Here is a 13014-nt window from a genome sequence, read left to right as displayed (position 1 = left end):
ATTAATATTGGAATTTATTGAATTTTAGTTGGATTTGACATGTAGAGTACCATGTGTCTTGTGGGGAATAGTATACGTATAATACTTAGTGATAAAAATAATTTTATTCAATACATTATCGTGACCATCGCTGTTATCTTGCGATTTAACGCAGTGGAAACAATATGACATGATCATAAAATTACTGTGCATGTAAAAACTTTTATACCATGTCATTCAGTATATCAAATTATTCTGGGGAAAACATTTATGATTAGTCGGGATCATTTATAAACATGTCTAAAATGAAGATTGGAAGTGAGACGAACAATTTTTGCAATGTACCTGCTGTCAGCATTTTTTGAAGTAGTCTCTGTGGACTCAGGTGAAATTAAAAAACAAACATGTGAACAAACAGGTTTAACACTGGAATGTAATTATATACCGCAGGAAATACCACAAGGCATTACAGTCGTTCACATTGTAGACTGGTTTGAAAATTCTAATTCGGATGGTCTTCCTTCAAAAAGAATCTGCAACGGAAGAACTTTCCAGTCAAATACTTGGGAAAATGTTACAATTCTGGAAATTAATGATATTCTAACTGATGAGTCTATTTTTGCTTCTATTCAGCTGCAGTCGGAATGTTTTTCCGCATTAAAGGAACTTAAAGAATTACACTTGCATTTAGACAACTTTGATCTCAATGAAAATGCGTTTGTTGGGCTAGAAAAACTGCAGATACTTGATTTCAGAAGATGTTCAAGACTAGACATGACGCAACTTAACAAAGCTCTTAAAGGTCCTGAAAAAGTTCCAAATTTGTCAGAAATTTCTTTGTCCCATGCTGGTTATATCTCAAACTATCTGCAACTGGATGAAGCATTTGTTGATGCTTTATCTGACAAGCCTGTTAAGAAAATTGAAGCCAGTGACACCCAGATTACAACTGTAAGTATTACAGAAATTCTTGAAAATATGAAACATTTGGAAAAATTCAATGTTTCCAACACAAAAATAGGATATGCCCATATTGAAGGGTTGGAACACCAGAACTTTCAACGACTCAAAACAATTGATGTAAGTTATGCAACATTACCATCAAACCTATTTTTATTACTTCCAGGACTGATAGAACTTTCAGATGTTGCATACAATTTCAGCACGTTGAAAGAAGTGGACTTTATAAATATGTTATTCTTAACTAAAACTTTAGATTTTACAAAAATTATTCCGGATGAAACAAAAATTTGTTTTGAAAATGTAACGATCTTTGTCAATATTCCTTTCACTTGGAAAGTGGAAGAGCTTATTTTGAACAAGAACAACTTAGAAAGACTGAATTGTCAAGTTGTGTTTGGTAACAACTCAATTCCAACTCTTAAAAAGTTAGAAATGTATGAAAATTCAATGGAATTTATCCATCCAAGTCTGTTAGCAATAGTTCCAAATCTGCAAAGTTTAGATTTGTCAGACAATTTCATAAATGCTATGGCAGTAGAGAATTTTACTCTCTTTGAAACTTTACTAAAGCCTCTCAAACAGCTGAAAACTGTCTACTTGTCGAACGACGGATTACGCAGGTTACCTTCAACATTTTTTGAAGGCAACATGCATCTGGAAGTAATCGACCTTTCAAGCAACTGGCTTAAACATGTGACCTTTAACCTTGGAACACTGAAGCATCTGCGAGAGCTAAACCTTTGCAACAACAATATAGTCAGACTTGGACAGGATTCTTTAAATAATTTGAATAACTTGCTAAATTTCGTGAATGGCACTCAGGAGATAGAGATCACTTTACTTTTTAATCCGATATCATGTGCCGAATGTGGAGATCGGAACTCTATTGATTGGATTTTGGGAGCAATTAAATCGAATTTAACCAACACAGATCTCCAGTGTCAACAGGAAAATGGCACAAAGGAAGAAATAAATAAAGCAACTTTAGAAAAATTACAAACGCTGTGTCGGAGAAAGGTACATATCAAGGTATCCGCAATAACAGTTGGCATTGTATTACTAGTAATAATATCTCTTTCAGTTATAATTTACAAGAGAAGAAAAATAATGAAACACCGGAAAAACAAAGCAGAAGTTCTGAGTCGCCTTCGAGACGGCGAAAATGCGTATGAATTTGTGGCTTTTCTAGGATATAGTAGTGACGATGAAAATTTCGTAAATACTTACGTCATTAATCAAATGAATGAAACCCTTCAGCAGATAATTGGAATAAACCGAAATCTAATATGCACGGGTGACAAGTACTTCCGGCCTGGCCGCATGGTCCATGACGAAATCGCGACATGCTTAGAGCGTTCGTGTGTTATGGTCGTATTAATATCAGATTTATACTGTTCAAGTGTGTACTGTCGCAGTGAGTTTGATCAAGCTCATATTTATGGAAAGCCTATCGTTCTGATGGTACGTGGGCACGTTGATGAGGATATGATGTCACCTGCTATGAAACAACTTTATCGTAAGAACGCTAGAGTATTGTGGTCAGAAGAAAACGGGGAGTATGTACTGAAAACAACATGGGAAAATGTGTGCTCATCAATTCTTGACCTGATAAAATAGACTTTCTAAACTACTAGGCTTGTTTTATTTGATTAAATATTGAACTTTCAAAATATAATGCAAAGCGACTTCATTTATACTCGTTTACATTTTTTCAGAACAGCGGCTATTGTTTCACATAATGTAGTTTCAGCAACCACAGAATAGTGTTAAACATTTCATACTGTACTGACCACTATTCTCGAACTGTGTAAAAACTTTTCAAATGAAGTACTTAGGAAGACTTTCTAGAAATGTCAATTGATATGTTTGGACATACATTTTGCCTCTTATAAAACATGTACTACATCTATGCCTTCTTTTCTGTTTTTCAAAGAACATTTAACCTGTTTTAATTAAGGAAGTTTGAATGGACTCTAAATGAAAGAATTACAAGTCTAATTTTCAGTCTGTGGTTAAATACACCCGCCTTAATTTTGACTTCCTGTGTTGTTAAATCTGATAGAAGACTATAAAATGTTTTTGAAAATGTTTAAAGAGTTTAGCATGTAATTGTGAGATTCATGTTTAAAGAACCAACTTGATTTATAACGTTTTTGTGAGCTGATATTTGTGTTACATGTACATGTTACCATTACAAATTAATGTAGTTAGTTTCTATTTGTTATCTAAAAATAAAGCTCTTACGCATAGGAAATGTTACATCTGAAACATATGGAAACTCTTGAGAGACATTTGACTTCCGTACTTCCTACTTTTAATTTCTGAGTTCTGCACTTCTCACTTGCAAGTTGTCGACTTCCACCTTTCAAACTTCTTACTTCCAACTTCCTCACTTCTACCTCGCTTCCGACTACAGACTTCCAATTACTTAACTTCTAACTTATAACTTGCGACCTTTTCATTTCTTAGTTACAGTTTCGACACTTCTAACTTCTAACTTACTGACTTCTGACTTCTGATTTCCAACTTCCTCACTTCTGACTTCTAACTTCCACTCTTTTAACTTCCAACTTCCAACTTCAAACTTCTAAGTTCTAATTTCCTGGTTTCTGACTTCCAACTTCCAACTTCTGACTTCTGCACTTCTGCACTTCTGCACTTCTGCACTTCTGACTTCTAACTTCCTGATTTCCGGCTTCAAAACTTTTGACTTTCAACTTTCCCTCTTTGGATGTTGGAAGTAAGAAGTGTGGAAAATGGAAATAAGAAGTCGAAAGTCAGGAAGCTGGAAGTCAGAAGTGTGGAAGTTAGAAGTCAGAAGTGCGGAAGTTAGAAGACGGAAGTAAGAAGTCAAGAAGTCGGAAGTAAGAAGTGTGGAAGTTAGAAATCAGAAGTAGAAAGTCGGGAAATTGGAAGTGAGAAGTGCGAAAGTCAGACGTGCGGAATTTAGAAGTGTGAAGTAAGAAGTCAAGAAGTTAGAAGTGAAAAGTGCAAAAGTTAGAAGTCAAAAATGGGAAGTACGAAAGTCAAGTGTCCCTCAAGGGCTTCCATAGAAACACCACATTGTTTCTTAAATATGTTTATCAAATGTTTGACTTTGTGGGAGTGAAATCAAGTCAAAGACATATTGTTGTTATTATACTGCTGTAATAATTTGGACGTTGATGTTAAATAGAGAAGAAGATGGTCGAACAGGCTTGGTCTAAAACATTTAAAGAAAGTAGAATTAATTTTGAATGTTTCAGTAAAAGGAAGCTCCAGTTTCAAACTTATTAGCATGTTAGTCGTTACACAAGATACGTTTTAGCAGACTGTGGGCTTCATCTAGAACGCCGCAAAATGACATAAATTGTCCTCCACCATTAGCTAACTTCTCATAATGTCTTCCTGTTTCCAGTCTTACAGAGGCAAGAATTGCTAAATGCAGTCCTGTGTCTCAGTAGAAGGACGTGCGTAATTTATTAAACCCGCACTCGGAAGCACTTGGATTATGACAATAGAGCATTCATTCATTCATTTATTTATTTCATATTTCAACATTTTATAACATGGTGCATAATATACATATATAAAACAAAATAAGGAAGTTTGGCAACAGAAGAAAAAGGTGGAAGTTAAACTGCATTAAATGATAAATGGTATTAACACACGTCAGATAAAACTAGCTATAAGTTCTGTAAATAAGAGTATTGTAAAAGGTTGTTTTAATAACTTTGATTAATTATATGTGTATATAATTAGAAGGAAAAATAAGAATTATTAACTATATTAATATATTAATAAGTATAACCATTCATCCTTTTTATTCATTTGTTCCTAATATTCATAACCAACTTTTATACATTTATGTGTTTACTGTTAGATATGATCATATTTTTTTTGAGGGGTGGGGGGTGGTATTTATTCTAACTCTTATCATGCTGGGCACGATTGATTTAGCCTTTGCGACCATCATCCCGCATATCCGTGAAGTCTGATTTGCACTGTTTGCTATTCAGTCAGTATCTTTTTTAAACCGTGTTTAACTCGATTATCGTTTCTTTTACTAGTTATTTGATTGATATACCCTTAAAACAGGAATTTTACAGTACATTTTGTTTGCTATTCATTTCATACTTTTGTATGTTATTTTATAGATCTCGAGCTTATACACTTAACAATCAGATACCGTTTACTCTTTGAAGAAAGCGCTCCTATCCGTGGTTAAACGCTTTTCAAACGGGACAATTATTTGAGATCTTATTATATATATGGTATTATAAGTATGTATACAAAATAATGTGCATGTAAAACCTTGAATCATAGTTAAGTTTTTGGTTATCATTTGGTTTTGTAACAATTTACTTTAGATATTTTATTTTTATTATATATTGTTGTAATACAAACGTTAAGACTTTGGAGTTGTTTTGTTTTTTCAAGTAAAAGGTGGTGGGGACATTTATTTACGGTGTTCCGTTAGGGCCATCGTGGTTTCGCGCTGTCGTCCTATGGGTGAAATCGTGAAAACACGATATTAATAGCGCGAAAACGCGATATTTTTCGCATGATAGAATTTAGATATCATACAAGATTACAGATGTACTGATACCGAAATACATTTAGCTAAAACTCGTGTTTTGTAGGTCACGTGAGTGTGTGCATCATTGTCTACCAGACAATTACAAAAGATATTCAAATCATGGCCCCAGGGTCAAACTGGCCCCATCCCAAAGAGTAACTTAGTGCTACATAGGCTTAAATATGAGAAAAAACAAAACTTATTCTTTCAGATATATTTTGCCATAGTAATCAAATTTGGACGGGCAACTATATAGCCTTAAAAGACTTGGGAACTTATTATTTCGATTCTAACACGACATACTAGTAAGAACAGTGTTAGAAAAAATGGTAACTACTTTTTATGACCGTGCTACGCACCTAGATCGGGTGACGTACAAGTAATGGTTACAGTCTCGGATCTTTTTTAAGGTATCCGGTCCACAAATAGGTAAAATTCGATACCCATGTCCCATGTTTTTGGTATCATTTGAATTACTAAGTCCTAAATAAGATGACCATAGATAATATGCAAGAATCATTTCAGTCATGTTTTTGGCTGCGAATTAATAAATCTTACACTGTAATAACTGGAATTTTTTGAAGTATCACTGAAAACTATAAAGTAAAACCAATAAAATTCTGTAACATATTTTTGTCATGTAATTTATATTTTCTTTTTCAGTAGACATTACACTTTGAAAAGATTTCAAAATTGTGTGAGCTTACCAAGCTTCAATATTTGATATATTTTAATAGCACTGTTATAGAACTTACTTATTTGTGGATCGGACACCTTAAGTCCCAAAATTGTTGAGTTACGGAAAAATGGATTAGGGGCATGTTCCTGACGCTAAATGTGTCAGGCTTGGACTTGGTTTTAAGACAAAGCCCTTTTGCCAAGGTAAATTTTTGTACCAACAATTTTTAGGATAAAAACGTACCATAATAGATTGGTATGTCTTTATTTAAATAGAAGGGTAAATAATTAAGAAAATCGTAAAATTATACAAAGTATTACATGTTTCCATCGACAATTTATTGCGTTGTTGAACTTAAATAGCAAAAAAAAAAGTTTTCGTAGAAAAGAAAATAATGCAGTAATATTAACAAAAGTGTAGATTTATTATTATTATTATTATTATTATTATTATCATTATTATTATACCACATTTATATAGCAACTTTTTTCATACAAAATATGTGCATTCAAACGTTCTTTACAAAGACACCAAAGAGCACATACATTTATATATATATGCATGTAAATACATTGGTAAAAGATCAAAAAGAACAGTAATTAAAACAAGATCATCCTTAAATTTTGCTCAGCGTTAAATCACATTACATACACTATTAAAGGATTGCAATCCCTTTCTCAACACGAAATAAATCTGTCATGACTGTTATTTTTGTTTGTTCGTTCGTTTGATGTTCAACGCCATTTTTCAACAGTATTTCAGATATTGTTATTTTATATAACATTTGTTAAAGAGATGTGTTTTCAATGATTATTTTAAAATGCGTACAGTGAGCTTGAATCTCTGATGCTTGTTGGGGGTGGGGGAGTGCGGTGTGTGTGTGTGTGTGTGTGTGTGTGTTGGTGGGGGGTGGGGGGGGGGGCACGCTGCATCCTTGAAACTTGGGTAAAATTCCAATATTTTAGATGGTGTGGTGCCTCTGTGAATTTCAGTTATATCCCGCCAAAATGCATTAAAGATGGCCGACAGTACTCACATTTCCCTAACAAGAAAATACAGATGTGATTTTGAGACATGACCAATTCACAGCTGTAAGTTTCGACTACATTTTTACAGCTGTATATCTGAGACCTGCAGTTGTTTTACACCTGTAAATTTCAAACGGGTTTCTGATATTTCTCCATTTGACGTTTTATAGCTGTAAAACAGGTCGTATTTCCGTACAGGCTGAGTAAGCTACCTTAAATTCCCAGTGGTATTTCTGCCACTGACCATTCCTAGGCAGTGCCCTGCTGCGTTTCTTCTCTATGTATGCTTGGATCATACAAGTGATATGTGTTAATGTATACAGGTGTTGAACCGAAGCACGTGTGAGTACATTTACCTTTACCACTGTATAGTGCACTGTGTGGTGCTGTATGGGTATGGGCGACAGTGTTCTTTGAATGTTTTTTTTCTGTGTTGGACCTTTGTCATTACAGCCTCATGATTTTAAAAAAAGCGAGGACAGACGTCCAATAAGAAATGCTACATTCAAAGAAGCAGCAAGCCACGCATACAGCATCCTGTAAGGAAATGATGGTAAAACAAAGACATAAAAACGCACAAACATTCCTTCCCTTTACAAACTCCACATACATGCTAACATTCGAGCGCTAGAGTTTCGTACACGTCTCTGTCCGGCTTCCGTAGGTATATTTTTGATTGACAAGACAATCCATCCTATAACGTTCGTACATGTTGTGAAATGTTTAGGAGTCTGAATCTGGCAACACAAATTTTATGAAATATGCTTTTCATAATTACGAGTAATAAAACACTGTCGCATTATTATTATTATTAAATTATTGGGTTTGTTACTGACCCTCTACGGAAATATGTAGGGTCAGTATGCTTTATAGAGAGCTCGGCTTGATACAATGAAAGCATTTATAGATAGAAAGTCCTTAAAATCAATTCACACTTTTTTATTATTGTAATTAATAACTAATGAAATCATTTCCTGAATTTCGAGAAATTCAACATTAATCTGAAGGCGTGCAGCTTTCAAACACCAATTACTATAGTGTGCTGTGAATATAGCCAACATATCTTCACTGGCGACACCTTTATGCCTGTGTTCTACCAACTGTACTACAGCATGTACACATTCCTTTCTTGCAAATACATTTTAAATCCTGTCTGAATTCAGTTCCAATGAACCAGTACAGCAGACAGTGAACGCTGTTATTTAGGTAAAGACATACATTTGTTAAAACTCTAGTTTTGTTATTTGCCGGTATTATTCCAAACCAGAGGAAACTTTCCGGGAGAGTTGACAGACAATGTATGACACTTATACATACAGTGAGAATAGTTAAATGTTTTATGCTCTTGTTTCGTGCAGTGTTCGAGCTCGCTAGTTTTTGCCCTTTGCATAACTTAACAATGATAATAATGTTGCAGACGACAGATAGAGGTATTGGTATCGCTATATGAAAACAGAGAACAGTTACCATAAATATATATGCAGCAGCTTCTGTAGAAAAGTTGCATTTTTGTGTCAGTACGTCGTCACTGCTGTTGAACGTTTGTTCTGAATCAATTATGTCCATTTCAAGTGTATAAGGTATATTTGCAGCAATTAAAACTAAGCTAATGAAGGATATTGTGAAAATTCTACAAGCATTCAGTCGTGTGAACTTATAAAATTTTAATGGAAAGCACAAAGAGAGTGTCCGTTCAGCTGTTAAAGTGACTGTAATCCATGCCGACAGCTCGAAGCCGAAATTGATACAAAAGTTAAGAAGTCGGCACAAGAAAGTACTCATTTCACGAAAAATTATAGGTTTGAATGGATTTAATATTAGCAAAAATTCAACGCCAGGCACAAGCAGTATCATGACGTCACCGACTGCCAGAAATTTGAAGTAGATTGAAGAAGACATCCTTGAACACCTTTGACCTTTTGTCCAAACTATGAAAGAAATAATGTTTCCAGAAACCCCGACTGCGATGAAAATGCATAGAAGCACAGATACTAATATTTGTAAATCTGTCACTTCCATTGTAATTTTAATATTTTTTATTTATCATTTCTATGAAGTACGCTGTATGTTAATGTCTCTCTGATCACGGTCGTGCTAGTTGTAAAATACTGTAGCGATTAAGCCTAAGACTTCTTGAAGAAGAGCTTCAAAATCTTAACTGATATGTCCATTGGAAGTTTTCTCAGAAGTGGGGCTCAAGAGAACGTGACTCCAATATGCCCGAAGTTTCCTCAGAAGTTGGGTTGGTCCCAGTACACCCGAAGGTTCCACAGAAGTCGGGATGTAGAGAAAGTGGTCCCAGTAGTCAGTACACCCGAAGTTTCCACAGAAGTCGGGGTGTAGAGAAAGTGGTCCCAGTACACCCGAAGGTTCCACAGAAGTCGGGGTGTAGAGAAAGTGGTCCCAGTACACCCAAAGGTTCCACAGAAGTCGGTGTGTAGAGAAAGTGGTCCCAATATACCCGAAGTTTCCACAGAAGTCGGGGTGTAGAGAAAGTGGTCCCAATATACCCGAAGTTTCCACAGAAGTCGGGGTGTAGAGAAAGTGGTTCCAATATACCCGAAGTTTCCACAGTAGTCGGGGTGTAGAGAAAGTGGTCCCAATATACCCGAAGGTTCCACAGAAGTCGGGGTGTAAAGAAAGTGGTCCCAATATACCCGGTTTCCACAAAAACGTGGTCCAAATACACTCGAAATCTCCTCAGATGTGGCCCCAAATACGCCAGAAGTTTTCACAGAAGACAGGGCCGAGAGAAAGTGGTCCTGATACACTCGAAGTGTCCCTAGAAGTCAGACTCTAGAGGACGTGTTTCATAATTTGTTCACAACGTTTTTTTTTTCACGATACCGGTGAAATGAATTTGTGCAAAACTTACAAATAAACCTCTTTTGTTCGGAATTCACCATATAGATCATTACAATTATATGGGAGGTTTTCTTATTGTTTCCTTGTGTCATTCTTAATAAATATTACGACTATAAACAATCCAAAAACGTATTCATATGTATTCCTCTTCATTTGAAAAGAAATGCTAAAATAATTTCAAATATTTCTAATGTATGCTAGTTTAACATATTTAAATGATACGTGTTTTAATTTTTTCCAAGAACCTGGTGCATATGTATATATTACGAAATGAGTGGTTGTTCCTGTCAAAAGTAATTTAATTTTAAGTAGTTTGTTAATATATTCTCATGGATTATCTGATGACAAACACAGATAATGTTTAAAAACGGAAGTGACTATTTGGTTGTAATATATTGATAATAGTTCAGCGTTCAATTATATATATATATGCAGGTATCTATTAAAATACTAAGTCTTGCAGTGCAGTGGTAAATGTGTTGTTTTTATTGTAAGATTTCTAAATTTTTCTGTAGCCTGCCAACTTTTCAGTGTTTAATATGCACTTTTCTTTTCAAAAGCTATTTATATAAACAATTTCATGTTAATTCTCAGACAATATATACGAAAGCCATTCACACATGCTGAAATATGGCACACAGTATGTGTACAGACTTCAAATTTAGTTTATCCTTTCAACATATTCGCCCTTACGCTGCAGAATAGTCTTCCCTCGGTATGTTAAATACCACTCCCAAGTGCTTTATTCGATAAATATTTGCGCCCAGCCAGCATCTTTTTTAGCCTTGAAAGTGGAAAAAGTCACAAGGAATTAGACGTGGAGGATAAGCCGGATGATTGATTTGTGCCACTTTCTCATCCCTCCGGAACGTTTGAACTATGGCACTTCTGTGAGTTGCAGCGTTGTCATGGAACAACTGAAGACCGCGAAGACCAGTTCTAGGACGCTTTTTTTGTATTTTATTTCAACAGTTTTAAGTACTATATATATATTGTCACTATATAAATCTTTCCAGTGACTGACCTTCCTGACGGTGTAGGAGTTTGCACAACATTATCCATTTAGTTAGAAAAAGATGGAATACAAAACCTTTATGACACATTTACACGTAGTTCTTTTTGCAATTACTGGTCTACGGTCGACTTTTCATCCAGGTCTCCATTTTGCGATCATCTTTTGAAAACCTCAGTGCGTTTGACCCCATTGGTCTTTTTCTCTCGTTTAACTCACTTGTAAACAGTTTTCCCTGATACTACAGACTTCCCATATGAAATATGCAGTTCACTGCATGAGTATCTTCCTTGCACGTATTTCAGAAGAACAACATACTGTTATGTACGCCCTTATTTCAGATTTTTGTTAGCGTTTCATAGGTATGTGCATTTAGCTTAGTATACATGTACATGACTACACATGATAAAACTAGAATGTGTCTGTAGGACACAGGGTGTGACCCCCCACCACCCCTCCCCCCACTGGTACATTTGCCACAAATAAGGGGCAATAATTCAAATGTTTGCAGTCTTAAGGGGGTATAGCCTCAACAAACATTTTATGGAAAGGATTTATTATTCTAGGCCATATACTTTTTGAGCTATGAGCATCACAAACAAAAAATCCACTATTTGGGCTATTTCAAGTGCCATAACTCTGTAATAAGCACTAAGATTCCCAAGAAGAATACCAAGTGTGCAAGGTCACATCATGATAAAGACTCGAGCAAGGTTTCATGAATTTACATCAAATACTTTTTGAGCTAAGCACATTATTAGGCGAAAATGTGCAATTTTGACTATTTCAGGGGCCATAACTTTAAAAATAGGGGAGAAGCCACCCAAAAAATAAAAGGTGCGCAGGTTTATATTATGATAAAGACTCATGCAAAGTTTTATTAATTTATATTAAACACTTTTTGAGTTAGGCGCGTCACAAGGAGAAAATGTGTATTTCTTTACTAGTTCAGGGGCCATAACTCTGGAAATACGGGGCGATGCCAGATGAAGAGTAAGAGGTGCGCAAGTTCATATCATGATTAAGACTCATGCAAGGTTTCATGAATCTATATCAAATACATTTTGAGCTAGGCGTGTCACAAGGTGAAAATGTGCATTTTTTTCTATTTCAGGGGCCGTAACTCTAGAAATAGGGGGTGGAGCCAGACGAAAAATAGGAGGTGCGCAAGTTCATATCATGATAAAGACTCCTGCAATGTTTCATCAATTTATATCAAATACTTTTTAGCTAGGCGTGTCACGAACTTCGGACGGACAAGACCATATCTATATGCCCCCACCACTCAAGGGGGGCGGGGTGGGGGGGGGGGGGGGCGGTGCACAAAAATTAATATCTCCGAAATAGTACGATGGTTTTCAATAAATCATTGCAGGATTATAAAGGAGTCATTCATGTATCATCCATGCATCAACCATGTAAAAGATCAAATGTAAGGGTAGATTTCCAGGAAGCACAGAGCACCCCAAACACAGCCATAGAGCCATGTATCGCAAAGTAGGCCCACAACAAAAAGATAGTAACGGAAAAACACGAGTGTCTTACGTGTCAAACTTCTACGGATGTGCACGATTGTCATTACGGGTACTGATATTGTAAGTTGATCTCATATTGACAACCGTATTTTAGGGGAAAATGGTAAATGTTCATGTAAATGATATGTTTTACTTTTTTTCCTTTGATATAGTTTAATGCCTATATATATCTCTCTCTTACAAACCAGTAATAAAGACAAACTCGATATTGTCCGCTTGTTAACTAACATAAAATTTTGTAAGATATTCACATTGTTCTTTAAAGTTTGATATTGTTATCTAATCACATTCTGTCATCTGTTAGTAGTTTCAGACGGCTTTTTGTAGTTAGATGTTGCATTTCTGTTGACAGATTTTGAACTCGATAATTATCTCGAAATCACCTGTTTCGAAAT

The 13014-nt window shown here is 35.4% G+C and overlaps 1 protein-coding gene across 1 annotated transcript; it reads left to right on the top strand.

The window, feature by feature from the left end:
- The first annotated feature begins 318 nt into the window (after positions 1–318).
- Positions 319–2559, top strand: LOC123558672 (toll-like receptor Tollo). The gene is made up of 2 exons (XM_053544782.1): positions 319–1059; positions 1369–2559. Exons 1-2 carry the CDS (start codon positions 319–321, stop codon positions 2557–2559), a joined length of 1932 nt encoding a protein of 643 aa, XP_053400757.1.
- The last annotated feature ends 10455 nt before the right edge of the window (positions 2560–13014 follow it).

This window comes from Mercenaria mercenaria, chromosome 5 (assembly GCF_021730395.1).
Source record: "Mercenaria mercenaria strain notata chromosome 5, MADL_Memer_1, whole genome shotgun sequence".
In the NCBI taxonomy this organism is placed as follows: Eukaryota; Metazoa; Mollusca; class Bivalvia; order Venerida; family Veneridae; genus Mercenaria; species Mercenaria mercenaria.
This window is presented reverse-complemented; position numbering and strand designations above follow the sequence as displayed.